General features: G+C 33.5%; 1 protein-coding gene across 6 annotated transcripts in view; it reads left to right on the top strand.

Annotated features, from left to right (window-relative positions):
- Nucleotides 1-26171, top strand: part of LOC130444847 (atos homolog protein A) — a 67341-nt gene extending 41170 nt beyond the window's left edge. For 3 of the 6 annotated variants that reach the window (XM_056780132.1, XM_056780128.1, XM_056780131.1), the window contains 9 exons: nucleotides 4087-4284; nucleotides 10073-10245; nucleotides 11104-11330; nucleotides 16093-16250; nucleotides 17583-18262; nucleotides 19487-19645; nucleotides 20404-20572; nucleotides 21392-21630; nucleotides 22009-26171. In XM_056780132.1, coding sequence (XP_056636110.1) covers nucleotides 4087-4284; nucleotides 10073-10245; nucleotides 11104-11330; nucleotides 16093-16250; nucleotides 17583-18262; nucleotides 19487-19645; nucleotides 20404-20572; nucleotides 21392-21630; nucleotides 22009-22177 — 2172 coding nt within the window. In that variant the 3' untranslated portion in view covers nucleotides 22178-26171. Of the gene's footprint in view, nucleotides 1-4086; nucleotides 4285-10072; nucleotides 10246-11103; nucleotides 11331-16092; nucleotides 16251-17582; nucleotides 18263-19486; nucleotides 19646-20399; nucleotides 20573-21391; nucleotides 21631-22008 lie in introns of all 6 variants that reach the window. The other 3 variants (XM_056780133.1, XM_056780134.1, XM_056780135.1) reach the window with 2 other exon arrangements.
- Nucleotides 26172-26970: the final 799 nt, after the last annotated feature.

Below are 26970 nucleotides of genomic sequence, written 5' to 3'. Positions count from 1 at the left end.
ACCATAATTAGACATCTTTTCTCTCTCAATTAAAGGAACCATAACAATAAAATTGGTATGACGCTGATTGTAAGACCGACAAATAGTTATTTTTATCAAAACAATTGATAAAAGCAGGTAACTTCAAGTTTTGATTTGTTAAATTACGTAGTTTTTTTTTTCATAGAGGTTACTTTGTTTCTTATTAATTTTCTCAGCTCTTTATTACGTGTTTTTGCAGTTAAACTGAACGTTATATGCATTTTTTCCATTAGTGTTATTTATAAATAATTATGCACATTGTAACTACCCCATCAGAAGACAATAATAATAGTTTTTCCTTCTCTGTAATGTAAACGACGCATTTGACACAGTTTTACAGAACAGGTTGTAGATCAACTTGAAGACGAGCTGTAAGTCAACATACCATCATTGGAGGATAATAATTTATGCCAAATAAAATGTGTATCTTATTCTAACTATCACTTATCGTCTTCAGAAACTATGTTACCCTAGGTCACTGAAGACGATAACTTGGGTATCAAAACGCAAAACAATATATCCACTCTATGAGCGCTAGTCTTAGTGTCGAGGATTCGATAACTTCTCAGTCTACTATATATACATAAATACGAAACAAAACAATATACACCAAACAAAATGAAAAACTAAACCTGCGCGCGCCGAATCTTTAGAAGCTGAGTAGCTCCGCTGAGATCTAGGCGTTCGCTTAGCTGTCCCAAGATAGAATGAATTTCTCTTCGATTCAAAACGTCTCGACTGGGTTCGTGTAAATGTATTGCTTTTTCCCAAAACGTGTACCAGGTATATCGGAGAGGTTTAAGGGGTTATAAAAGAAAATATTATTGTTCTATTGAGGAAGTTGTGTACCTGTATTGTGTATTTTTTAATGCGAGGGCGCATGGCATGGTCGCCACAAGTCATAATGTTTTAGCATAATTTTCGTTCCTCATATTCTGAATCCGATTCTGCTTCTTACTTTTTTAACTTTTACCTTCAAACGCAACAACAAAAAAAGCAAGAAATGTATTACGATCTCACCCAGCGAGTAACCGACCATCGTATCAATTTGTAATTACATTATATCAGTAAACTCGTAATCATAATTAAAACGAACAAAATTTTTCCGCACTTTCACTTGATATTTGTTGGTAGATAACCTTCTTTCGCTTAAATTTTTTTTTTTTTCGCAGATTGTAGTATAAACCATTTCTATTTTACCGAGGTACTCTAAAATGTACAATTTGTCACTAATTTTTAGTTTAAAACTTGTATTAATTGACCAACACTGATGCTTGTTAGTTTACCTACCTAAACATTCTCCGTAAGTGTAAATTGTGGTTGTAGTGGTAGCAGAAAGTCTATGTGACAAAAATAAATAATAAAGGTTCCGAAAGTAGTAGCAGTGGCTTTTTTTGATTGGCGCAAGCTGTTCTGAGAACTTTGTGAAAAAGTGGAAGACAACGACTACTCTGGACGCCTTCCGGACCTTTTGAGATTGTTACAGAAAACTTGATGTGTGCTCGAAGTTGAAGCCGCGAGTGTTGTTAAAGAAGCAAAAGTCGAATCTGAAAACCACCTGTCAGGATCTTCTTCGCCCTGGCAAACTGTTTTTCTATTACCGAGAATTAAATCGACGCTCAAGGGTGCATCACGGCTTGTTAGAGACGATTCAAAAGTACGAAAACTGGCTAACTCATTGGAAGCAAATATGCTATTTGGAAAAATCTTACTACTTTCGGAACAGACTGGTGTACAGCGTCAATGAGGTGAAAACCCATGTAGTGTTCTTCGGGAAAAAAGTAGACAACAGTTAAACCATCAACGCCTAGACCAAGAGCAGACTATCAGGACTACATCCCATACCTAGTGAATTAAACAAATGAGGCATGACGATGGGTGTGAAGATAAAGCTGAACTTTTAGACCAATCTCCACCTCATCATTTCTCAAAGCCCAGGAAAACATCACCCTAAAGAAAGCAATGAATGTCCCAGATTCGAGAATTGTACTGAAAGAATTCATGAACGACTCCGCTAGGAATAGATTCGAAGAGCTCACCTCAACCTAGAGGACTACACTATTACCGAGAAAATAGCTGAACCACCAAAAAGATAAAGACCACCTATTAAAAGCCTGCTGATTCGCAAGGAATGGCAGGATGTTGAGTAACGAAAATTTTAGCAAGTGGATTCATTCTTTCGTTCGTAAGCACTATCTATAAACTGTTAATAACATACCCAAAAAGGAAGTCGATACGAGAAATGGAGTAAAGTACATGAAACTCTCCTAAATAAATGAAAATTATAGCCGGATACTTTCACTAAATCCATGGAATTACGGAGCAGCGAGTAAAACTGATGACCTCATCTGATAAGAAAGGCATTGGTGTTGAAGTTCTCCCTTATTCATTCTTCTATTGGTGCATTTAGGGAGAGATGAGTTGGGGCTAATGTGCGTAGTGTAAGTATGTATTACTGGGCTCATGAATTTACCAATGTAATAGTGAGATGTTTTTTGATATAGGAGGATACATTACTAGCTTACTATAGAACCAAACAAAATGTCAAAATATTTTATTTCTGCAACGTCTATAAATCTTTAAGAAAAATGTTTCTTTTTGCTCTGCAAACCAGACGCCCACAGCTTTTATTACCTCCTCGTTGGAAGCAAATTTACGTCCTCTTAAACTTTTTTTCAGTTGAGAAAAGAAATGATTGTTGGACGGAGCTGAATCTGGTGAATGAGCGGGGTGTTTCTAGTAATTCCAACCCTAAAAGACGAATTTTTTGCATGGCAACATGAGATTTGTGTGCAGCGGCGTTGTCCTGCAAAAACAAAACACCCTTGGATAGCTTTTCTCTTTAATTTTTTCCGTAATGTCGAATAGTGATCTCCAGTTTTTGTTCTGCCCTTATCCAAAAAATCAGTCATGATTACTTCATGGCAATCCCAAAAAACTAAAGCAAGAACTTTTTCAGCAGATTTTTGGATATGAAACTTCTTAGGTCTTGGAGAACCAGAGTATCGCCATTCTATCGATTGTTGCTTTGTTTCTGGATCGTAGAAATGTACCCAAGTCTCATCCATAGTAACAATTCGGTTTAAGAAGTCTACATCGTTTTCAAATCGAGCACAGATCGAACGCGATGCTTCTACCCTTGCACGCTTTTGGTCAACATTCCAACATTTGGGGATACATTTTGCATCAATTTTTCTCATGTCCAAATTGACGTGAAGATAGCTCAAATTCGGAGAATCACGACACACATTAGGTAGATAATTTTACAACTTTAAACTACTTCGTTTACTGGGCTATTAATGAATTTTATAACAAACTGCAACTAATTATTGAAATGTAAACACTTACTGAATCCTTGGTCGCTGTTGTTAATAGCATCAAATAGACACGTGAACGGGAAGACAACGGTAAAGACAGTAAACAACTAGAGCTGGAATAAACATAAACAAAACAAAGATATACGCGCGCAGTTATATGAGAAGACCAACGTCTCGGAATAAACTTTTACTAAACCACAGTAGTTATAGTTAACTCTTCCTACGTAAAGTTGATCTGTTTATTCTCATCCAACTTTTACTGAAACTTTTAGTAAGAGTTAACTCTTCCTAGGCAGAGTCAACTCTCCCTAAAAATATACTTTTCCTGTAACATATAAATTTGTAGCGTCACATATAGACACCATGATATTTGCGAGCGTTTTAATTCGAATTTTTAATGTTAATTTGAAAGTGAAGAAATATATACTGATGAAGATAAAGTTTAAAAAGCATATCGGGAACATAAAGTACAGAAATGTAAAGTGTAGTTAGTCGTATAAGAACTTTTCTTTTCTAAAAATTAGCTGAAAAATCCGCATTGGTCCCGAACATTTCACTACTCTCTTTTAAAATTTTTATTTTTGACCTTTATGCCTTCACAATCTAAGAAAATATTGTCCACGACTTTGATGTTCGATTTTAATTGACAGGTTATCGTATTTATCGTTGTTATATTTGATTGTTCCAATTTTATAATTAAAACCTTCAAAAAACGATAATGAACCAGTTTGTTTTTAAATTGTTGTAGATGCATAGTACAAATTTCGGCTCGGAGCAAGGTAATGCAGAAGAAGGAGACATTCTGGTGTCGGTAGCTACATTAGTAACGGAAGGACGTATTCCAGGTGGAATTAATTCGAAATCTAAAAAATTTTACGAAGGGCCCCACTGTACACTAGTAAAGGGAGCCTTCAAAGAGCATAAGTGCGATTTGGCCGATTCTTTGGTAAGTCCATTATATTGGTTCAAACTTTTATGCCGTCTTTACCAAATTTATTGACGAAAATTATGGTTAATTTTTTATATTCAACGGTTTTTAAACATTTTTCAAAAAAATATGAAGTAATAAGTAGATCTTTAGAAAGAAAATTCCGTTACATTTTTCTTCAAAATATATCAATTTTCAACTAATCTTATATATTAAAAAAATTGTTCCATTCCGAGTCCGTTCTGGCGTTCTACCCAACCGATTTGCTTAATTTTTTTTTCAATGAAAGGTATCTCAGGTTCTATTCAAGATAGAGCCTTCGTTTTGGTTTAAGAACACTCGCTGAAACACCTTCTTTCTTTTGAGTTTTTGAACACTTAAATCGGTTGAGTTGGAGAGAAGCTAGGCGTGGACATTCGATGTGGAGTTATGGATTTTTGTAGGTTTTTCGCAATTTTTTTACATCAAAGATCTATATCTCAGGTTCTAATATAGCTACAGAGTTCGTTTTGGTTTAAGAACACTTGCTGAAACACCTTCTTTCTTTTGAGTTTTGAACACTTAAATCGGTTGAGTTGGAGAGGAGCTAGGCGCGGACATTCAATGTGGAGTTATGGATTTTTGTAGGTTTTTGGCAATTTTTCTACATTCAAAGATCTATATCTCAGGTTCTAATATAACTACAGAGTTCGTTTTGGTTTAAGAACACTTGCTGAAACACCTTCTTTCTCTTGAGTTTTGAACACTTAAATCGGTTGAGTTGGAGAGGAGCTAGGCGCGGACATTCAATGTGGAGTTATGGATTTTTGTAGGTTTTTGGCAATTTTTTTACATTCAAAGATCTATATCTCAGGTTCTAATATAGCTACAGAGTTCGTTTTGGTTTAAGAACACTCGCTGAAACACCTTCTTTCTTTTGAGTTTTGAACACTTAAATCGGTTGAGTTGGAGAGGAGCTAGGCGCGGACATTCAATGTGGAGTTATGGATTTTTGTAGGTTTTTGGCAATTTTTTTACATTCAAAGATCTATATCTCAGGTTCTTAAATAGCTACAGAGTTCGTTTTGGTTTAAGAACACTCGCTGAAATACCTTCTTTCTTTTGAGTTTTGTACACTTAAATCTGTTGAGTTGGAGAGAAGCTAGGCGCGGACATTCAATGTGGAGTTATGGATTTTTGTAGGTTTTTGGCAATTTTTCTACATTCAAAGATCTATATCTCAGGTTCTAATATAGCTACAGAGTTCGTTTTGGTTTAAGAACACTCGCTGAAACACCTTCTTTCTTTTGAGTTTTGTACACTTAAATCGGTTGAGTTGGAGAGGAGCTAGGCGCGGACATTCAATGTGGAGTTATGGATTTTTGTAGGTTTTTGGCAATTTTTCTACATTCAAAGATCTATATCTCAGGTTCTAATATAGCTACAGAGTTTGTTCTTTTCTATTATAATGATTTCTGATACTTATTTAATGGATTCGATGCGAACGAAGCCGCGGGTAAAAGCTAGTTATTTAAATGAATCTATTAAATATTGCGATGTTCTTATTTATTTAAACGGTTTTTAATCAAAACTAGTGTGATGAATTTATACAAAATTACGTAATTTTTACGTACGTTTATTTTACTTGACACAATCCCGATGTGTTCACTAACTCACTACAGTTGCTAAAACCTCGTTTTATATAGTTTTTTATATCATCACATTCTAGAATCTTCGTTTCCTGGAAATCTCTAATTGGTCGTAAACATATAAAAAGGCCTCTAGAGAAATCCTCGTTATGAATATGAACGTGTGGATAAGTCACAAAAACTTAGCAGACTTTCTATAAAATACCAGTTGCGCCCCCCAATCTTTAGCTTCGGTAACATATTGGGACAGTAGCGGCATCAGGGTCTATATCAGTGGACGAGTTTATAACAATATAGTAGTAGAGTTAGATTGGTCGCAATTTAATTCTATACCAAGAAGAAAAAAATTTGATTTCTTTGCAACCCTTTAACTTAAAAATACCAAATTTGATACAATTTTTAAGATTTAGTCTATTTTTATGAATGAGAGAATAATAAAATGATGAAGCATTCTACGATTCTAACCACTACGCACTAACCCAAAAACAAGTAAATCTAACATCAGACTGAGTTTAATTATTTCCCTTAAACAAAGGGTGACGCCTGATGAATTGTTAAGGGGGGAGGTAAATATCTCAGTTCATGTGATTTGAATAAAATTAAATGAGCTACACTAAAATAAGTTCAAATTATCTAAGCTTTCATGCAGGGCCGGATTAAGCTAGAGGCTTGTGGGGGGCTATAGCCCCGGGCCCCAGGTCCAAGAGCCATCAGCCCCATCATTTGGAAATCATTCTGTATTTTTTGATGTGTTGATACCACAAATCTAACGTATTAATATTATTTTGTGAATTTTTCCGGGTTTTCGAATTCCTTAAGGGGGCCCCGTCATTATTTTAGCCCCGGGCCTTATAAATCTTAATCCGGCCCTGATTTCATGCAAAAGGAACGCTACTAATGAAGCCAATAAAAGGGACTTGATCCGACACTGTTTTTATTATATCAATATAAAATTTAGTACCCATGCTGTTGGTACTGCGTTACGAGTATATAACCTTGAAACAGTAAACTAGTCATACTTGCAAAGTAGGTGGACTGTTACTTAATGCGTTTCAAGAGAAAATATAAAAAGAAAGAAAGTAAATACTGGTTCCAATTTTAACGTTTTAATTGACTTTCCGTTAAACTTGAAATCATTAAAGTTGTGTGTGAAAATCACTTTGAATTAATGTGATGATTGTTAAACTGATTTATAGTTCTTTCTCTTTCGAAAGTGTAGAGCTGCGCTTATAAACTTTATTAAGAAAATTATGTCTAATAATCAAGGCAATTTGTTGTATTAAACTCCCTAGTTTCCAATAGGATCTTTTTAATACATTTTTTGATACTATTTTTTTAAATACGGTTTCCGAAATACAAAATCACCGATTAACTACCCTCAATTCACAACTTTTTAAAAAGCTATTTATTAAGCAAAAAAACATAAATAAATAAAGTGGTCTACTGTACTAGACGATTGTCAAATTATTAAGAACCTAATAAATACTAATCTTATTGTAAAAAAACGTATACATCAATATAAAATAAAAGTAAGTAATTTGATACGTTAATGGAACTTGAAGTGTCTAAGGGACACTTGGAATCGCTTAACTATGACGTTGGTTCCCATTAGAAGCGGTCAGTGTACAATAAATCTTAACGAATTCGATAGTAACTAGGGGTTAGATAGGTAGGTTACTATACGTTAATGAAGGGTAAATAAGAGACACTTTGTATCGCTTAACAAGATGATTAATGGTTCCCATCAGTAGTGAGAGAATTAACGGAATCTTTGAAATCGATTTTCCTCACGAATGTCAGCTATAAAAATGAAGATGAAAACATGACATTTATTTATTTTCGTGAGAAACAAACAAAAAATTGAACCCCCTTTTGCTTTTAGTATTTCGGTGCACAATTTTGCCACCCTTGGTAATTATTTCGATAAATAATTATCGGCTATTTAGTTCCAATCGTGTTTCAGGATATTCCAAAGATGTCAAGTGGAACTAGGACACCGCTTTATGAATTCACTGTCCAATTTGTCCCAAAACAACGGTGTCGGCCAAATCATCACTTTCAGTACATTATTCCTTTCCAATTCATCCAAATACTCTTTGCACATCTTCTTTTAATGCTTGGGATCGTTGTCATGAATATGTATTTTCGGATTAAACACTGGTCAGAACTATATTTTCCTTTAATAATTTGTATAGCCTCCTTCCATCAAAATTTGTATCAGATCTCCAATCGTCCTTCTTCCAAAACATCCCCAAACCATCACCGATTCTTCGCCGTGTTTTACAGTCGGGATTACACATGGATTTATCTTTGACTTGCGTACAAACACCTCTCTTAGACCCAAAAACCTCAAACTTTTGACTCATCACTACATAAATTCTCATTCTCCCATTCTTCATGCGTCCAATTTAGCCTACTGCAACCTCTTAATTTCTAATTGGCGTCTTAAAAGAGGTTGATTTGAGCTGCTATTTCTAGTCCCATGTGTCGTCAATACAATACGTTTATCTTCACTGGCTCTGGTGTTTTGTAGCCGCTTTGAACAATTTCTTTCGCCAAAGGTCCTTGTGGGAAGGTATTAAAACACAAATTCGTCGGCGTTTGCGAAATCAATTCGGTAGTGAGTACCTGAGTACCAACTGTATTTGAATGGGCCTAAGCATTCAAATATGGCCGCTAAACCGTCTAAAATAAGCCGCTTAATCGTCGACCGCGAACAAGTATCATACCAGATAATGTCTCATTTTGGAGGAGCGTAGAATAAATTTTCAGAAAATTTCGGCTGAACTTGGTATTAGTATTCGTAGTGTAGAGTATATCATCCACGAACATCTTCAATATCGCAAAATAACGGCGCGATGTGTTCCCAAACAGAGGTTGGAAGTCTGTACGGATCTTGGTGACGCAATACTAGGCAGAGGGGGATGGTGGAGGATTAAGGAGAAAGCAAAAACAGGTTATGTGTACTGTAATCTGGAGCCGACAGGAAGTAATGTACGTTGATTTCCTGAGCACACACGTGAAACCCCTTATCGCTCGAAACGGAGAAACATTCCAGCGATTAATCTCCAGGATACCGCACGCCTTCATACCGCGCGTCTCAAGCTCGATACAATATCAGAACTGGGGTGGAAGATACTAGAAAATCCACTCTACAATTCGGACTTATCACCTTGCGTCTAGTGCATGTTTGAACCACTGAACGAAGCCCTCGGAGGTCAAAACACCGACGACGTGGAAGATGAGTTTGTGCGCTCATAGCTGTCCGAGTTACCCAAAGAATTCTTCGATATGAAAAAGCTTCCGGAAAGATGACGAAACTGTAAATTTTCGTATAAATGTCTCAGAGCGTTTGTCTCAATCATATTTGAACCGCCCTCATACATATAGTTTCTAATATACGACAATCACCATCTTCAATGTTCAATCTTCACCACAGACGAATCATAGGTACACTATTATATTCCCGAAAGCAAGATGTCCTCTAAAGAGTGGAGGTTTAAGGAGGAAAGGGCGCCAGTTAAAGTGAAAACAATCATGTCCGCGGGTAAGTTTATATGTACTGTAATCTGGAACCGACAGAAATTATTGTACGTTGATTTTCTGCGCACACAACGTTCCATCAATGCTGTAAACTACCCAAATCTTCTTAAAACACACGTGAAACCCGCTTATCGCTCCAAACGGAGAAACAATTCATCGCAAAGTCCGATTCTTCTCCAGGATATCGCACTTCCTTACACCGCGCGTCTCAATCTCGATACAATATCAGAACTGGGGTGGAAGATACTAGAAAACCCCTTCTACAATCCGGACTTATCACCCTGTGGCTAGCGCATGTTTGGAGCACTGAACAAAGCTCTCGGAGGTCAAAATTTCATACACCGATGACGTGGTAGAGGAGCACAAAGCTGTCCGAGTTACTCAGGGAATTTTTCGATACCTGCATCAAACAGCTTCCGGTGAGGTGGCAAAAATGTGTAGCTAGTGAGGAGAATTACCTAGAAAAACAAAAACCATATTCAATATTTCATCCTGTATGATGTCAATTCCTAATTTGTCCTGTCTGCAGTGTCTAATTATTTTTTATAATAATGTATCTTTTGGTTTCAAATTGAAATGTGACTTTATTAAAAAAAAAAGAAGCGGTATTTTATTTTTTATTGTCGTTTTTTTAGTGTATGAAATTTGACACCGACCGCCAGAAAGTCTTGAATTTTTGCAAAAAGGGCATCCCATTGTGTATTGAAGTTATACTGACGTGCGAATGTAAAGAATTTGACGAAACAACGGAAAATTTGGAGGATACGTACGTCCTTGAACAGTGGCATTTCAGTATACGTTCAAAAAAGTAAGTCAATTGACAAAAAATTAGCAAAAAAACCTACTAAACACTTACACTCACCTATATACTATAATTTAATTAATTCGAGGCTTCGAGCGCTCCGTTTAAATGAGAAGGGACTCTTCTCCCGCCTTCAGACCGGACGAATCTGGTTCAATCAAGTTTGATTCGAGGTCGCACTTGATTCAACCTGTCAGATTCCTCGTCCGGCCAGTCTTGAATCAACAACCATACGAGATGGACGTAGAGTTATTAATTTTAAAAGTTAAAGAAAATAGTGCGATTCATGACGCCAGTGATAAAAATCACAGCAACGGAAATCTCATATCTTCTTAATGTGATGTATCCACACTTTTTTCGTTTTCTGTTTCCACCATTGCCTTATACAAAACACTATTGCATTTAAAACAACTGCGTCCATGATGATAGCTCAAAAGCAACTAAAAGAAGGAAAACAAAAAGAAGATGAAAGGATTTTTATAGATTCAGGTTGATGTGGAGATGACCAATCAGATTCAACTTGATTCGGAGTGATCCAGATTGATTCGGATTCGTTTGGTGTGAAAGGGGCCTAAACAGACAGTGATTTTTCATGAAAAACATTTTTGTTTCCAATCCTGTATTATAATAAGTATCTTTAATTACCTACTTTACATTTAGGTGAAAAATATAACTCCTACAGTTTATGATTAATCTGTAGTCCTTCTAAATCGAACAAAGGACAAAGAAGAACAAACTTTATCAAATTATATTCTTCTCAATTTCTATTTCTCAAATAATGTTTCTAAATATGTTAATTTGGTTATCAAAACGTGCGTCAAACATAAAGAATATGATGTGTAATTATGGAATATTTGTTTTTAGGCCAACTGAACTATTACATTTCAACGTGACTCAACTTGCTAGCGCTATCAGATCTCAATTATACTTTTCTCAAATAACTGCATGGCTAACGACCCAAGACGATACCTCACAATTGACAATAGCAGAAGACAATTTTCGATACCATCTGACTGCTCCTGGAAAAGCATTGGCCACTCCTTCTTTTCATCTTTCAGCAACGAAACACGATTTTCCAATAACAGAAATCGGTATGTATGTCAATTGAATCAAACTCATTTCTATACCTAAATATAACAAAATAATAACAACTAAACATTCTTAGATTTTATACAACTATCACTAGTTTTGATTCATATTCCACTCTAGGATAATCAGTTTTATAGTAATGTTTATAATAATAGAGTGTTCAGGTCAATTTAGAAAGGAGTAATCGCCAACAAGAAATTATCATCTTGTCCAAAAGCCCAACAGCCATTAGAGCTTTGAGTTTCAATGTCATTAAATCCAAGCTGGTTCCGGACCACACTAGAGTAGAATGAAATTTAAATAGCAGGTAGATTGCTAAAGTTAGTATAGAACCCGAACCCTTCTATGGAATCAGCTACAGGACAATAGAAAAAACTATAAAAGGAGGTAGATAAGAAATGGAATAATCTGTATGAGTAAGACTGGCAAATATAATCCTGGGTACCTATATCTGAAGAATATCTACCCAATATATAAATCTAAATAACAATAACTTATGGATACCAACAAGAGTCTTGTCACTGACATTGAGAAAGATACTAAGTTTAGCAGAGACAGTAACATGCAGATTCCGATAGGTAAAGGACACATTCTCTTGAATTGTGGGAGTCTGTGGAAATCCAGAGTATCATACCTAGGAGTGTATGAAATAGAAGATGGACATAGAGCGATCCCATTTCCTGAACTTTTCTTAAAGGAATGGAATGATTAGATCAGTTGTAACTACTGAGTTTGCCCAGTGCTGCAACAAAGGAAGAGAACACAATAGATACTTTAGGTTGCAGTATATGTGACACCCCAATCCCAATAGATTCCGATAGGTGAAGGACAATTCTCTTGAATTGTGAGAGTCTGCAAATTCAGAGTGTCATATCTAGGAGTGTATGAAATAGAAGATGGACATATAACGATCCCATTTCCTGAAATTTTCTTAAAATAATCAGATGAATAGATAAGCAAATTGCCAACTTGTAGTAAATTCTGATATAGAGCAGGAAGTGTTTTTTTGTTGCACTTGTTTAATAAAATATTACTTGTAGTAATTTTTTCTTAGTTGATAAATTATGACCATTGATTCTTTTAGCTGGTCCTCCCACAACAAAAAAAGATTTGATATCACATGTCCACAGAAGTGTTCATTTTTCTATGGAAAATTATATTAAACAGTATTTTTGCTAAATGAGTTAACAATAATAACATTTATTAAATAAACACTTCACCACTCATGTTGCTCACAGATAGCGTTAGATTAAAACTTTTTATTTAAGTGACTTAATTGACTCCAGTAATTTTATTGCAAACGAACAGCGATAGTAAATAAAAAATAGGAAAATGATGAATTTAACTATGAATACAACTTTATCGTTGAAATTAACTGCAAAAATCCCATGCTATTTCAATGGGAAATGTATTATGATTTAGATACGGTTTAATGTGAATATTAAAGAGCTGGTTTGGGTCTGATATTTTTTTTAGGTTATAACCTAAAAATTTGAGGTGCGTTTGCAGACCAAAACCTAATTACAAGATCTCAAATATAATTTGATTTCTTCCTTGTGTGTTATTAATATAGTCTATGAGAAAATATTTGATTCAGTAAACAGTATTTATTATTAGTACACGATATTAATGTAATGATATAAATCAAACTTATCATTTAATCATTTTTTAAAATTTTATATCTTATCATTGTATTTTTATTATCCTTATTAATATTATATTTATATCAAATTCAATATATTTGATGGTGCAAAACATTTTAATTATAGTTCAGAAAATGTTATTCGACCAAAATTATACATGTTATGGTAAAAATAATAAATTGGGTAATTATATAAATTAATAATTAATAAAGAATACGAAAAATCGTTCAGTTTGCGACGTGATTTCAGGAGTGGTTCTAATTTCGTTGCATGTAGACGTTTTTTCGCTACCCTCTCATAGGTATAAATAAAATAAAACATGGTACGCTTGAGTGTTTTAATTCCCAATTACTCAATATTTTGGATAAGAAAACAAACAGTGGTTAGGTTAGGTAGTAACTACTCAAAAAAAACCTGGGCTCTATTCTACTGGCCCAATAAGCAGGGTTCGTTGATTTAAATCTGATCATCCATCAGTGTTAAAAATGATGTTATACTTCTAAAGGCGTAGGGTAAAAGCACCAATGGTTGACACTTCAATTTCAAAATGTAAAAATAAGGTATTGGGCCACTGTAGGTACTCGAAATTGGCGTCATTCAGTTGAAAAGAATGTAGTTATTGAGGTCGGCCGCCTTCGCTAGGAAGGCTAGAAAACCATGGTTAAGTTAAGCGTACCTTCAAACAGTTTATTCGACTAGACAAAATAAATTGTACAACTCTGTGTTGCTGTGAAAACCACCAACGTGGAAAAAATAGAACGTGTCGTGACGAGGAAGAAGTTGGGCGAATTAATGAAGGAGACATGGTTGTGGCTGTACTGCTTAACAAAAACGTGAAACGGATGCGTTTACCTGGTTGTTAAAATTGATTATGGAGATAATGCTGGTTTTTAAGCCTCTGAGCAACGGGAATCATCTCCTATCGATCAGCATCATACAATACAAACTGCCCAAGCCCAGATATTAAAGTGGTAATTCTGTTAAATTTGTGTTTTCTGTTTCTGTGTCTATTCCTCTTTGATTTAATTAGGTAGGTATGCTAAAAATTCACTGAGCTTCTTTATTTAAACATTTTCTGAATATCTTTTGTTCATTTAGGCCTTGAGTATTAACTTCAGGAAAGCGAAGGGTCAATATGGTGTTAACGTAAAGAACTGCAAATGTCAATATATGGAATTTTCGCAGACAAATGTATCAACATTGGGTGCAAAAAGTCATGTTTGAAAAAATTCTTTTTTGATAATAGAAAAAAATATTTTGGTAAGTCCAATACGCGCAAACTGTTCACAAGGAACTTACGATTCATAAAAACTACTTGAAAGTTTTATTTTCTTGAACACTTTTGTAGAACGAGGAATTAATGGTTCGTCTTTCTTATGGTGTCAACATTTGGTGCTTTTACCTCTTCTTGTTAAAAAATTCTGATTCAAATAAAAAAAAATCACGGACACTGCCAATAAGTCATATGTCCCAAATTTAGTGGTGTTTCCATTGGTTACTGCGGTTGTGACGTAGAAAGTAAGTAAATACTGAAGCGCGATCGCCGTGTGTCGCCTTTCAAAAGCCAGTCTTTTGTTGTGAGTGGATGTAATTAGTTGTTTAGTGCAATTTGTGTTTTTGTAAGGGTTTCAAAGACTATTCTAATTGAAATGATGGTTAAAATAGGATTTATCCAAGCAAGAACGGACAATCTACCTACGGTAGATGCATTCATGGTCATTATGGCATTTATTTGCTTGAACTTTATTTAAATGTAGTTATAAAGATGATAGCGTTGATCTTTTCCGGTCTTTCTGGTAATCGAATTTGGTTGGAACAGCATGTTTTTTTAGAATTTCTTTGCATTGTGTTAGTTTTCCAACTCTGTTTCAAGCTACAGTAAAAAATAACAATAAGTTAAATCTTTTTAAAGACCCACCAATAATTAAAACTTACATTGAAATGGTCTTCACAAACATAATCCCCTCTTATAGCTTGAAACCATTGGTTTTGTGCTTTTCCTCTCGAGGGACTTGCACGAAAACTTCATTTGGTGTTTTTATACTGGTGTTTGTAGATTCTGGTACAATGCACCAACGATACGTCAACTTGTATTCTACAAAATTGAATACTCACAGCCGTGCGAGAGTTTTTTTAAAAAGAATCCCAACAACTTTGTTTAAACTGTATTTACTTCTAACCTCACTTGAGTCTGCTTACTTACTTTCTACGTCACTCGAATCATGTGATGACAAATGCGTTTTGGCGCGTCAGGCGAGGTTAGGTATTTAAATTTATTTATTGTTTTTATGAATTAATATACCGTTTAAAAAAGATTTAAAAATATTTTTTGGTTAAGAACGATGTACAAAATGTAGTTAAGGTTACATAACCGATAAATTTGAAATAATTAATCATATTTACAAAATTCGGTGGTGATTATGTATCGGAGTTAAGTGTTTTTCTCACTAAAAACTATTTGTAAAAAACTTTATTCACAATAACACAACAATTTTACAATTTTTTAAATGAATTACATTAATTTCAGCGAGCTGAATTAATATAAACTCATTAAAAGATATTTACTACAATTCCTATTTTATATCAAAATAAATGCTGACAACTGTTTACGAAATATAATCTTTTGCGCTTTAATTTTCAAAGTAATCTAGATTTTTCTATATGTACCTGCAGTAATTTTATATAATTACCTATTTGTTATTTTTACTGTAACATATACACTAATTTTTATAGCTAAAGTGTATTTCAACCTTATTTTTACAAATATCTGCCATATAATATGCCCCATATTATAGGGTAGTTTCATGAAATAAAAGAAGATAATGTATTCAATAAAATGATTTAATACCTCAATAATTTATATTACCACATTTATCTGTACGAGTTTGATTAGTATCATTTTTGTATGGAAAAGTCTGTAGAAGCAATTTTTTTAAATAATTTGGTGATAGATGACATGAAAGTTATTATCATTCCGATGTCTGATATCATTCCTAAAACTTGGACTTTCTATTATTATTGTCCAATTTATAAAAAATAGATACTATACCAACTTGTATCTACAAAACGAAAAAAAAATAATTTATTAGTAAATATTTATATGATTAGTATATCTTGACAGGTAACGGATTGGTGTTGCAAGTTTCGTGTCTAAGTCTGCCAAGAAGTTCTACGATTCCGAACATAACTTGTAAAAACTGTGCTATGAAACCGGCTTTCGAGATGGATACGAAAAATAATTTACTTGACGATAGAATGCACATTTCCTGTAAATTAAAGGTAACTTTTCACTGTTCCTTTATATTCAACGGATAAATATTGATAAGATTTTTTTTCTGATTTATAGTCATATTTTACTTAACGAACATGTTTTATGCAAAATAAAATTATCTTTTAATTTGGTTGTGTACCTACTTTGTTATTTATATGATTGTAACGTGGACTTTGCCACGCATTCTATAGAAATGTGTCTAAATCATAATGAATATACAATATTATTAGCTGTTACTTATTCTTCAATGCTAGAGCCCAGAATGGGGTTTGATTTCCACACTTTGCATGAATACATGCAGTCTTTGTCTTATGTACCCCAACCAGTGACTCTTAGACAATCAGTCCTGTCATATTAGTCGCCAAGCTCTGAAGTATAAATTTTGGATTTCGTTTCAAATTCCATCCTCTTAACGCTCCGAAACTTATCAGTCTTTAGGATTTTGAAAATTTTATAAGATATATCCACGGGGTTTATTCTGAAACTAGTAGGACTAATGCAGAAAGATAAACTTGGGAAGAATAATAAGGAAAAGTGAAAAAACAGGAGCTAAAGTTGAAGCTATCTGAAAAGAAATGGAAGAAATCTGATTAAGTTGAAAAACAAAAGAAAGAAGTACAAAAATCATCAGCTTCTCTAGTAACAGAGGACAGAAAAGACTATCTATAGCTATCGATAAATATGATACAGAAGATATTTGTACAGCAAAAGGGCTGTTGGCAGATGCAGAAGAATTGGGAAAAAAGTTGCAATAGGAACTTTAAAACTTGAAGGCCAGAAAAAAATGAAAATTGATTAGTTTTATTTAAAAGTGAAAAAGCCCGAGTGTGACTTTTTTAATCATGGATTTTATATAGTTGGGTTGTAACAGTGTATACTCACAAATCTGCTAATTCTATAATATATTAGATTAAAAGAAAATTGAGGAAAGTTTCATTTGATTAATTATTAAAACTATTGAAATGTCAAGTGAAAAATAAGTAACGTTATTAGCAATCATTTTCAGAACATTAAATATTTTTTGCTTGGCTTTTAAATTATTTCTGTTGATAAATCTATTGAAACTACAAGGTTGTTTTTATATTTGAATGAATTTTTTGACCTGTATTTCATTGTCTAAAGAAAGTGCTAAAAATTACTATTTTGATCTGTAGGCTATTATTTTTAACCTAAGAGTAACTATTTTTGAGAGTTTGTCATGTTGGGAACCCTTTCTCCTGGTCATATCCAACCTTTTTTGCATAGTCAAATTAGTGTTTTACAATTATGTTAGTGAAGTGGCTACAGCTGTTTTTTTATTACTATTGTTCCAAATATTACTAAGTTATTATTTTTATTAGGGGAAGCACCGTTGTGAAGACCTGGAGGAAGATGAAAATATCAAAATCGCCAATAAAGTAAACGTGAAGCGACTCTGTAGTAAATCGACGTCACCTTGCGAAGCATCGACGAGTAAAAACAAACCAAAACTTCAAGTATATATTGAAAATTCCAATTATTATACTTCCGCGTCGACGACCAAACGAAACGGCTACCAGAGATCGCTTCTCGATGCCAAAAATGATCTCAATAAGGACAAAGGTCAACTGCTTCTGGAAGCTATAGAACGCAGCGGACAAATGAGTACAAGCGAGAGTGATATATCTAATTGTGATAAGCGAGAAAGTGATATTCTTAGTATTAGAGAAAAAACTAATTTTAATGTATACGTAGATAAACATTGTGATAGTCCTGTTCCACTTTTAAAAGAAAAAAAAATGAGAGACATTTCAAACATAGATCCTAATAATAAAAGGGCATACGTTAGGCAAAAAATAATTTTCGAAGATGAAGAGGGTAAAGGTGAAATACCGAGTCCGCTGGAACAAGCTAAATTTAGAAAAGATCTAGACAGCGCCGCTTCAATGGTGTTCCACGCCAGAACTGGTTTACCTTTGACTAGTAGTCCCGCGCCCGTTCGAAGAGGAAAAACTTGTTTCGATTTTGATTCGTCTATCAATTCCGTCTCAGCAATAAAAAGGTAAATTTCTAATCTACTTTTACTGTATCAAAGTTAAAATTGAGTATTTAATGACAGAAATGAGTTTTCTAACTCGATACTTGAAAATTTTTGCTGTATACCTGGGTCCAAAGTACGCTACTGGAATCAAGGCGGGCAGTTCAGAGCCCTCATGCGCAGTTTTACCAAAGCAGGAATCTTCAACCTTCTGTCTGAAAAGATGCGTGCTTACTTTCAACCGACTATAAAGAAAAATAGTTTGAACTGTGTGCCATGATGCTAAAAGCAGAAATCTTTCTGCCCTAGTAATGTAAAATAGGATTTTACATATTTAAAATCTTATTCGATTATATCGAACATTCCCAAACACACAAAACTGCACCAGAATACTCAATGACTGTATATCTGTATATCTTTTGCTGTGAATTACCCCACTTTAAGATCACTTACCTCACTATTCTGTACCAAGTCTCCACGATTTTTCTCCACTTCCTCACCCCCAAGGCTACAATATTCTGCAACACTTTTTACTCACAGGGTATTTTAGACCAGCGTTGACCTCAAATCTTTCCGAGGTATGTTTATTAATAACGACCTGGATGGATCGGTCGTTGAGAAAGCTACTAAGCTATTTGATAAGTGAGCACGACCTTAATTTATTTAGAAGGTTAGCACCACAACGATTTCCCTTTCTATAGCTGCAGTCCATGCGTTGGTGATATAGGCCAGGAGATAGATCCCTGGTTGATCTTTGTTTACGAAAGCCATATTGATGGTCGCTTATGATATTAACAGACTTAAAATATCTAAAGATTTGTTGGTCAACGACTTTCTTTATGACCTTGGCAATGGCTGGGACTAAAGTAAACGGACGGTAGTTGTGGTATGAGTTGAATTCGAGCAAATTTTCAATCTGCAGGGAAGAGACCTTTTTTATATGTGATCTCAACGTTTTTTTGATGAGTTTTGAGAATATTTAGCACAGAAACTAGTAATATTTCTCTTAACTACAACAGCAAAGTTTACTCTGGAGTCAAATTTTGCTAAAAATCTATTGGTCGCCTTCATAACTTTCCATTGGGATACAGTTGACCAATTTTCTTACCTGCTTACTTTTCTTCTATATCAAAAAACCAAGTTAGAGGGATTTTTAAAATAATTCCGCTTAATATAAAATTCAGAGTCGTTTTTAAATTCGATTTAATTAACCATATATCTATAAAGTTACACATTTTTCGGTTTTAGCGCTTTATTTTCGACAAGTTTCTCGACCGACGACGAGAGCGAAAGTGAAGGCAGCATAGTATCTCCATGTAGTCCCGAACTACTTTCCAATCACAAGGGCGACGTAACAACTCCCGTCAAATATCGCCGAAGGGGCCATTCGGCTAGTTTATTAGGTTGGTAATAACTTTGGACGTTATCTATTCTTACTCCTCCCTGGATATACGGTTGTACTTGTTGATGTACGTAATTTTTTTGTATTTTTCTCAAATTATTCATTCATTTTTAGGAATTTTGCTTTAAACTTTACAGGGCCTGTCAATGGAATTATAACAAAAAATATTCTGTATAATTTTGATTCCAAATATGTATAATTCTAATTTTACTACACACTCCAACAGAGTCTACAAATATTTAACAATGGAAGTGACGTTTAAAAATCTCTAAAGACTGAAATAAAATCAATAGCTCATTTTATTATACATATTGAATATCTTTACCATTTAAGTTGGAATTTCTCGAAGCATTGTTAATATACATATACACTACACTGTGTGAAGCACGTTTCGATAAGTTATCATTCTTCCAGTCTCTGAAGACGATAATTTGATTATAGAAACGTAGTCAGACAGGGTAGTTGTTGTTGTCGTACTAAACACTGTGTTCAGTACCTCTATCGTCATTAATTTTTTGGTTCTACTAGAATGATTGATGAAAGACAAATAGCAAGGACATTTTAATAATTTTTTTCCTCATAGACATCTGCAAAAGTATATCTGGTGAGGCACAGTAGGGTATCTAAATGCATCGCTCATTTAAAACAATGAAAATTAAGCTTATATGTGTATGAACAAGCCCTGTGAACTTACAATGTTTAATATGGTTTTATTAACGAAATTGATAATTTAGATTTTTCTTTTTATTTAAAATTTAGGTAGTTTCGAAGAATCAGTTCTTAATGGTCGTTTGGAACCTGCGTCAACCGTCCATGGATTCACAGCAGAATTAGGGGCCAGCGGTTCTTTTGTCCCCAAACATCTTGTAGTACCAGTGACAGTATTTTTCTATACCTTAGGAGAAACTGATAAAGTTTCTTCTCCTTACCTCGTAAGTAATTTAAAAATAAATACACATAGACAACTTCATAATTATAAGAATCGTTTATTATTTTATACTCAACACTGTTTGGTCCTTTAAACTGGATATAAACTAGCGACTTGTGGAAGGCTTGAAGGACTATAGACTTTGTTAGTGTTCAGCAACTTTATAGTCACATCCTGATATCTAATGATGATATTAAACTTTGTGGTATTACTAGTACAAGAGTAGATAAGAAAAGTATGAATTAACTTTGGGCAGTTTATGGCAATTCTAGCTGTGTACTTTAAACGTTATTGGTGAAAGTTATTTGTGAATTTAACTGAAAAAAATTATTTATCATTGTATAAAGTCTATAAATATTTCTTTTAAGAAAACATTTTTCAGGGATTAACTTAACAACTTTGTGCAAATTCTCCTCTATCTCCTATTTGGACGAAAAACGTGCATTTAAAATATTAGTTCTAGTTTAGTAAAGAGAAACAAAATTATATAGCAGATTCATATGGTCGTTATTGAATTTTTGCTAGATAATGTTTTATATTGTTTATTGGTGTCTATAATGTTCAAATATTGGGTACACGATTATACAGATTATTTTAGTTTTCAAGGTGACCACTGTTTGACAGAACCATGGCTTTCACAATCACGGGTTATTTTGGTGTCCCAAATCAACAATCAATTAACTTATTTTATTCAAATTATAAAACCACTTTAAATGTGTTCAGTAATATACAAAATTATCCTCAAGTTAGAAAATCTAACAAAATATATAAAATTTGGTAGTAAAACGTTTGCATTTTATTGATACGTAATTTAAATTTTCAGAGCCATATAAACCTTGGGAAAAAAGGTTACAATGTACCTAAATCGGGTACTGTTCAAGTAACACTCTTCAATCCACTCGGGACGGTGGTGAAGATGTTCGTGATTATGTATGATCTCTCCGACATGCCACCCAATTCTCAGACGTTTATCAGACAACGCACATTGTACATGCCGACAAATTGTAATGATACAAATCTGGAATGGGGTCCTAAATGGCTGCGATATCTAATACATTTGAGGTAAATTTTGAATTGTATAAAAATATTTTCAAAAACAATGTCACCGTAAATTTAATAATATTAACCTGAAACAGGGATCGTATTTATACATAGTGAATATTATTACAACAGTAACTACAAGTAAATTAGTATAAATATATAAATATATATAAATATAAATATATAACTATCTTGTTCTTTCTTTTATTATCTTTACCACATTCTCTTCTCCATTTTCTTTATTTTCCTTCTGTATAGATCATAATGTCTTTTCGGTCTTATAATGGTACTCATAATTTTTCTTTTTAATTCCAAGCATCGTTTTAGAATCTTGTGTGCTATCTTATTTTAAAAGTTGCATTTGTTTGTTATAATTTAATTTTTTATTTTGCATTCTAGATTTATGAGTTCAAAATCTGGGAAGATCTACCTTCACAGCGACATTCGTATGATAATATTTCGTAAATGCGATATGGACACAGCAACCGCTCATGGTATTGAGATGAGTTACGAATTGCGAAGTTTCACTCGCATGCCGACAAATCCGAGATATTCACCAAGGAAGTAACTAGAAACCAATAATGTAGTTGCAGAAGACCAGGGTAAATCTACTTCCGTCAATATTTATTCGTTTCTTTGTAGATCACTACTCGGATGCCTTTTTCCAAAGTAGCATTGATGCACATGGAGAACGGGATCGTTCTTGAATTATTTATAATTTAATTATCATATCCCTCAATATCATTGGATAACTCGATATGTTCAGTTAGCCAATAAATGTTTTAAACGAGATGTTATGTTACTTTCGTAAACGCAAGTTGCAACTTTATTAGAAGTTAACACAAAGAGATTCGGAACTAAAATTAAATGAAAGAAAATAAAACTGCCTATATTGAAAAATAATTTTGTTGTAATTTCAATAACAATAACTCTCCCTGAAAGATTTGGAGGGAAAAGCTGTTAATGAGAACAATAATTGTTTTTTAGGAAATTCTATTTCATCTACCTTGTAGTTCTTCAGTTTTACTAGATTAATGATGGTGGTTGACGTTTTTAATTGATTGTTAACATTGATACATACTAGAGATGCTCCTAAATTTTGAAATAATAGAATGAACCATTATAAATACAAAGAAAAAAAATATATAAAAATACTTGCACTTTGACATCGTTTCTGTGACTTCCCAGCCAAAACAGAGGAAGACGTCACGTTGCCTCAAATAATGTTAAAATCTGAACTTAAATTCACTAATATATCTCGTATACTAAGTGGTAAATCTCTCTTCAGGACTGTCACCGAAACGATAAGTATCGAATCCTCCAATTGTTGTGTTATAATTTTCTCTAGTTTATCGGCGAAGTAAGTCTTACATATCTCCAAATAATCTAATTAGAACTAAGATGGAATTACTGGAACCGAATTCATACTGAACACACTGTTTACACTACCACTACACTAACACTCATAATTACACCGTCTACTAAACTGTTTACCTTCAGTTTCTGAAGACGATAACTTGGTTATCGAAACGCGCGTCAGACAATGTAATTGTGAGTGTTTATGTAGTGGTGGTGTAAACGTGTTCAGTAAGTCTATTTAGAGGTTAGATTACAAGATATTGATTGCCAATTGGCAGAATTTGACTAAAAAAAAACATTTGAAAGTATAAAATCTAGGATAGTAGTTGATTATGACACAAACAATCCTTTTCTTGATGTGCACAGGAATATTCTTATCGTAGTGGACGAAATGTCGAATTGTAGACCACTTCAGATTCATAAAAATATTCTGGCTAAGGAAATTTTTTTCCTTTGGCAATTTTATATTATCGTGGCCTCCTCCGCAATTTTTTTACTCGAGAAAATCGAAAAATCAAATTTCAATATTTTTTTTTTAATTCTAGTTTTTATGACGAATTTACGAAAAAATTAGGGGAATATAAAGTTGTAATAGTTTCTGGGCATTAAATGTTCATGTAAACGAACTCTTTCACGTATAATTCTTGAAAACTTTTGTACAAGTAATCAATGCATTTTTTATATATTTTTTTCTTACTACAGTAGAGCATAATTGAAAATCCGGTTGATTTGGACGATTTTAGCCTTATTCGCACTGTAATATGAATAGTGCGAGTTGTAACACAACTCAAACTATTTTATTAATACAAACAAAGGCAACAAATAATCAAAGACTAATAACAAGTAAATATCCTAGTCTTTTTAAGGACAAAAGCTGAATGGTGTCACACTCAGCTATTTCGTTGCTTTTTTCAAACAGGTAAACTCCTCATCGTAAGTTGGGACATCGTCTTCCACTTCAGTGTTTTCTCTAACCTACTCTTCCTTTCTTATTTTCTGATTATCATTCTCTATCTGCTGAACCATTTCTATATCAGAAAGAATCCAACATCCAGGATCGTTGACACTCCTCAAAACTGGTGCTTCTTTGATGACTTCTCTTATTTTATCCAGATCCAGACTTTCTTGTGGGTCATCTGGAACAGAATCACTATTTTCTTGCGAATTTGGTTAGGATACAGCTTATTCCATGCTTTGTCAATTGTGATTTCGTTTACAGTGGGCCAAGCATCTTTTTTTTGTTATATAAAAACATTCTCATATCACTCGTCAAAAATATCTGTGATCGCCAGTAGAGTTATTGCAATCCATGATTCGTAATGCTGGCTATTTACCCAGGCGCTGCAATTTCCTTTTCGAGAAAAGGGACTTGGATGACAGCTTTTTCCAGTTTAGACTTGTTTCGTCCGCATTATAAATTTTTTTCGGTTCAAAACCACCAGCTTTGCAAAATTAATTAAATGTCTCTTTAAAATTATTGGCAGATGCTACATCAGCTGACAGTTTCTCACCTTGTAGCTCCTTTATCCCGTGTCTGGATTTGAAGCGTTAAAGCCAGCCAGATGTAGCTTTGAATTTAGGATCAATATTTATCATTTGGTTTATTTGTTGTACTTTTTCACAAATTATCGGTCTATTAATCGGTTGTCTTTGGGTTATAATTTACATAAACCGAATATACATAGTAAAGTCCGTCTCCTGATTTAATAGATTTTCTTGTTTTTACTTCCATCTTCACTGTCTAATTTGGAAGCATAGTCTTTGACGCTGCTTTTCAATGCCTAAAATCGTAGATGTGTCAACATTGTACTGCCGCGCTAAACTAGTCTCACTTACACCACGAATTACGTCTTCTAACATTTCAAGTTTTTCTGCAATTGACAAAGTTACAGCTAACTGAACTGCAACGAGCACTACACCAGCAAAAGTTAAAACATCACGTGCGCAGATTGAATACAACGAAACTTCGCACGCGGGAAATTTAAAACTTTAAAAACTTGCGCAGGATGTTGACGAATATTTTTTTTAATTTTTAACTGACGGATAAAGAGATGCTCTACTGTATATAAAAAAAAACAAATTAAGAAAATTACACAAAAATGAAGAAGTGGGAGGAGAAGATATATAAAAGCACAAAGACTAAATTGGGCAGGACACATTATAAGAAGGAAACCTACAGAAACGGTGAGGAGGATAACACAATGGATACCTCTATGGCCAAGAGGTAGAGGCACACCAAGAAACCAAATTGAAGAAGATACCCGAATCCTAGAAATAGTAGACTGGAAAGCAAAATGCAAAAACAGAAAAGAATGGAGAAAGCTAACCAACGAAGCTAGAATCAACAAAAAACTATAACAAAAGAACAAGGGGAGTCACCCACCCCAATAAAAGGATATGTAGACGCCCAAAGCGCCAGCCATAATCGTACATAAGTTAGGTTAGGTTTAAAATAAGTATATAAAAGCTAACCAACCTAACCTAATAGGTTAATAAAATTTGTAAAAAACTTTTTATATATTTTTTTAAATGTTAGTTTTTTGCATAGATTAACAAAAAATATAAAAAAGCCTTAATTTTATACTTTATATAAAGTTATGAACGATTATACTTAAAGAGTTGCGTTATGGTAACAATGCGTAAGTCATAAAACCATATGAAATCTTCAAGTGATTTATTTCCCACATTTTTTTTTTCATAAATCCACCTTAAGAGATTTAAAAAAATTATTGATATTTGACGAGCTAAAAAACGAGAGGACGGCGATGGTATAAAATTACCCTCCCTTTGAACAATTGAAATAAGTAAATTCGGTTTGGTTAATAAATGTGTTGCTCTTATTTTTTTCTAGATAAGATATAATAGGATGACTTGTTAATGTTTTTGTTTGTTATTTAGGAACAGGATCATTTGTTTTAGCTTAAGGTATCAATAACACGTGTTAAAGTCCAATTTTTTTAAGGCGTTATGCATTTCTCCTTTATTTTTTATATAGGGAAGCTTCACAACTGCGAACTTCACATTTTAATGTTTTCGTTTTGCGATTCGACTTCGAACATATTGTAAATGTTGTCAATTTTTAGAAAGGAATGCATAGAATGCCGTGAAAGCTTCTATAGTTATATGAAAAAGATATTTATTATATATATACACGTAAAAATTATACTAATTTTTTTATTAGTACGTCGAAAATAAATGTGTGATCATTATTTGAATGGTTTTATTTCTTCATATTGGATTTTCACAAAGGCTGCTCTAACGATAAATGAAAAATATCCGATCTTTTTTATGCTCACAAACTGACGTAAAGTCTTGAAGTATAACTGTAAACATTTCTTATATGCAGCGATATATATATATATATATATATATATATATATATATATATATATATATATATATATATATATATATAAGATGAGAAACGCGAATAAGATGAGAAACGCGATGATGTAATGTATATTGTTTTTAAAAACATAATATGATAATGATAATATGAATTCAAATATATAATGTAGAATGCATAATTGCATTTGGCAACTGAAAAAAGTTTATGTTAGCAGCATTATTCTTTGAGATGATTCAGCAATATAAATAATGTCTTCTTCATCAGCTGGATGCGAGGATTCGTCATTTAGATTTGTTAACAAGTTCTTATAGTAATCGTGTTAATAAGAGGAATGAATTTTAGCAGATCCATCATGTCTCTCCATTTTTCCTTTGTCACAGTTCTACCTCCTACCTACTATAATAAAAGCTGATCTATATTTTTCAAACTTTGCGGTCTACCCACTAAAGATTTTCTTATATTAATAGCTTGAAATTCTGTATCTTCATTATAGTCACATTTGAATTGTATGAGATAGGGTTTGGACCTTTCTAACTGTATCCAGCGTATTTTCAGCCAATTTACTGGAAGCCCTGTGACGGTTAACTTTGATACAACCTCTTAAGAAAATATTTTGGTCAAGTTGACTATGTAAACTATAAAATTCTTTCATA

The sequence above is a fragment of the Diorhabda sublineata genome, chromosome 6 (genome assembly GCF_026230105.1).
Source record: "Diorhabda sublineata isolate icDioSubl1.1 chromosome 6, icDioSubl1.1, whole genome shotgun sequence".
Lineage (NCBI taxonomy): Eukaryota > Metazoa > Arthropoda > Insecta > Coleoptera > Chrysomelidae > Diorhabda > Diorhabda sublineata.
This window is presented reverse-complemented; position numbering and strand designations above follow the sequence as displayed.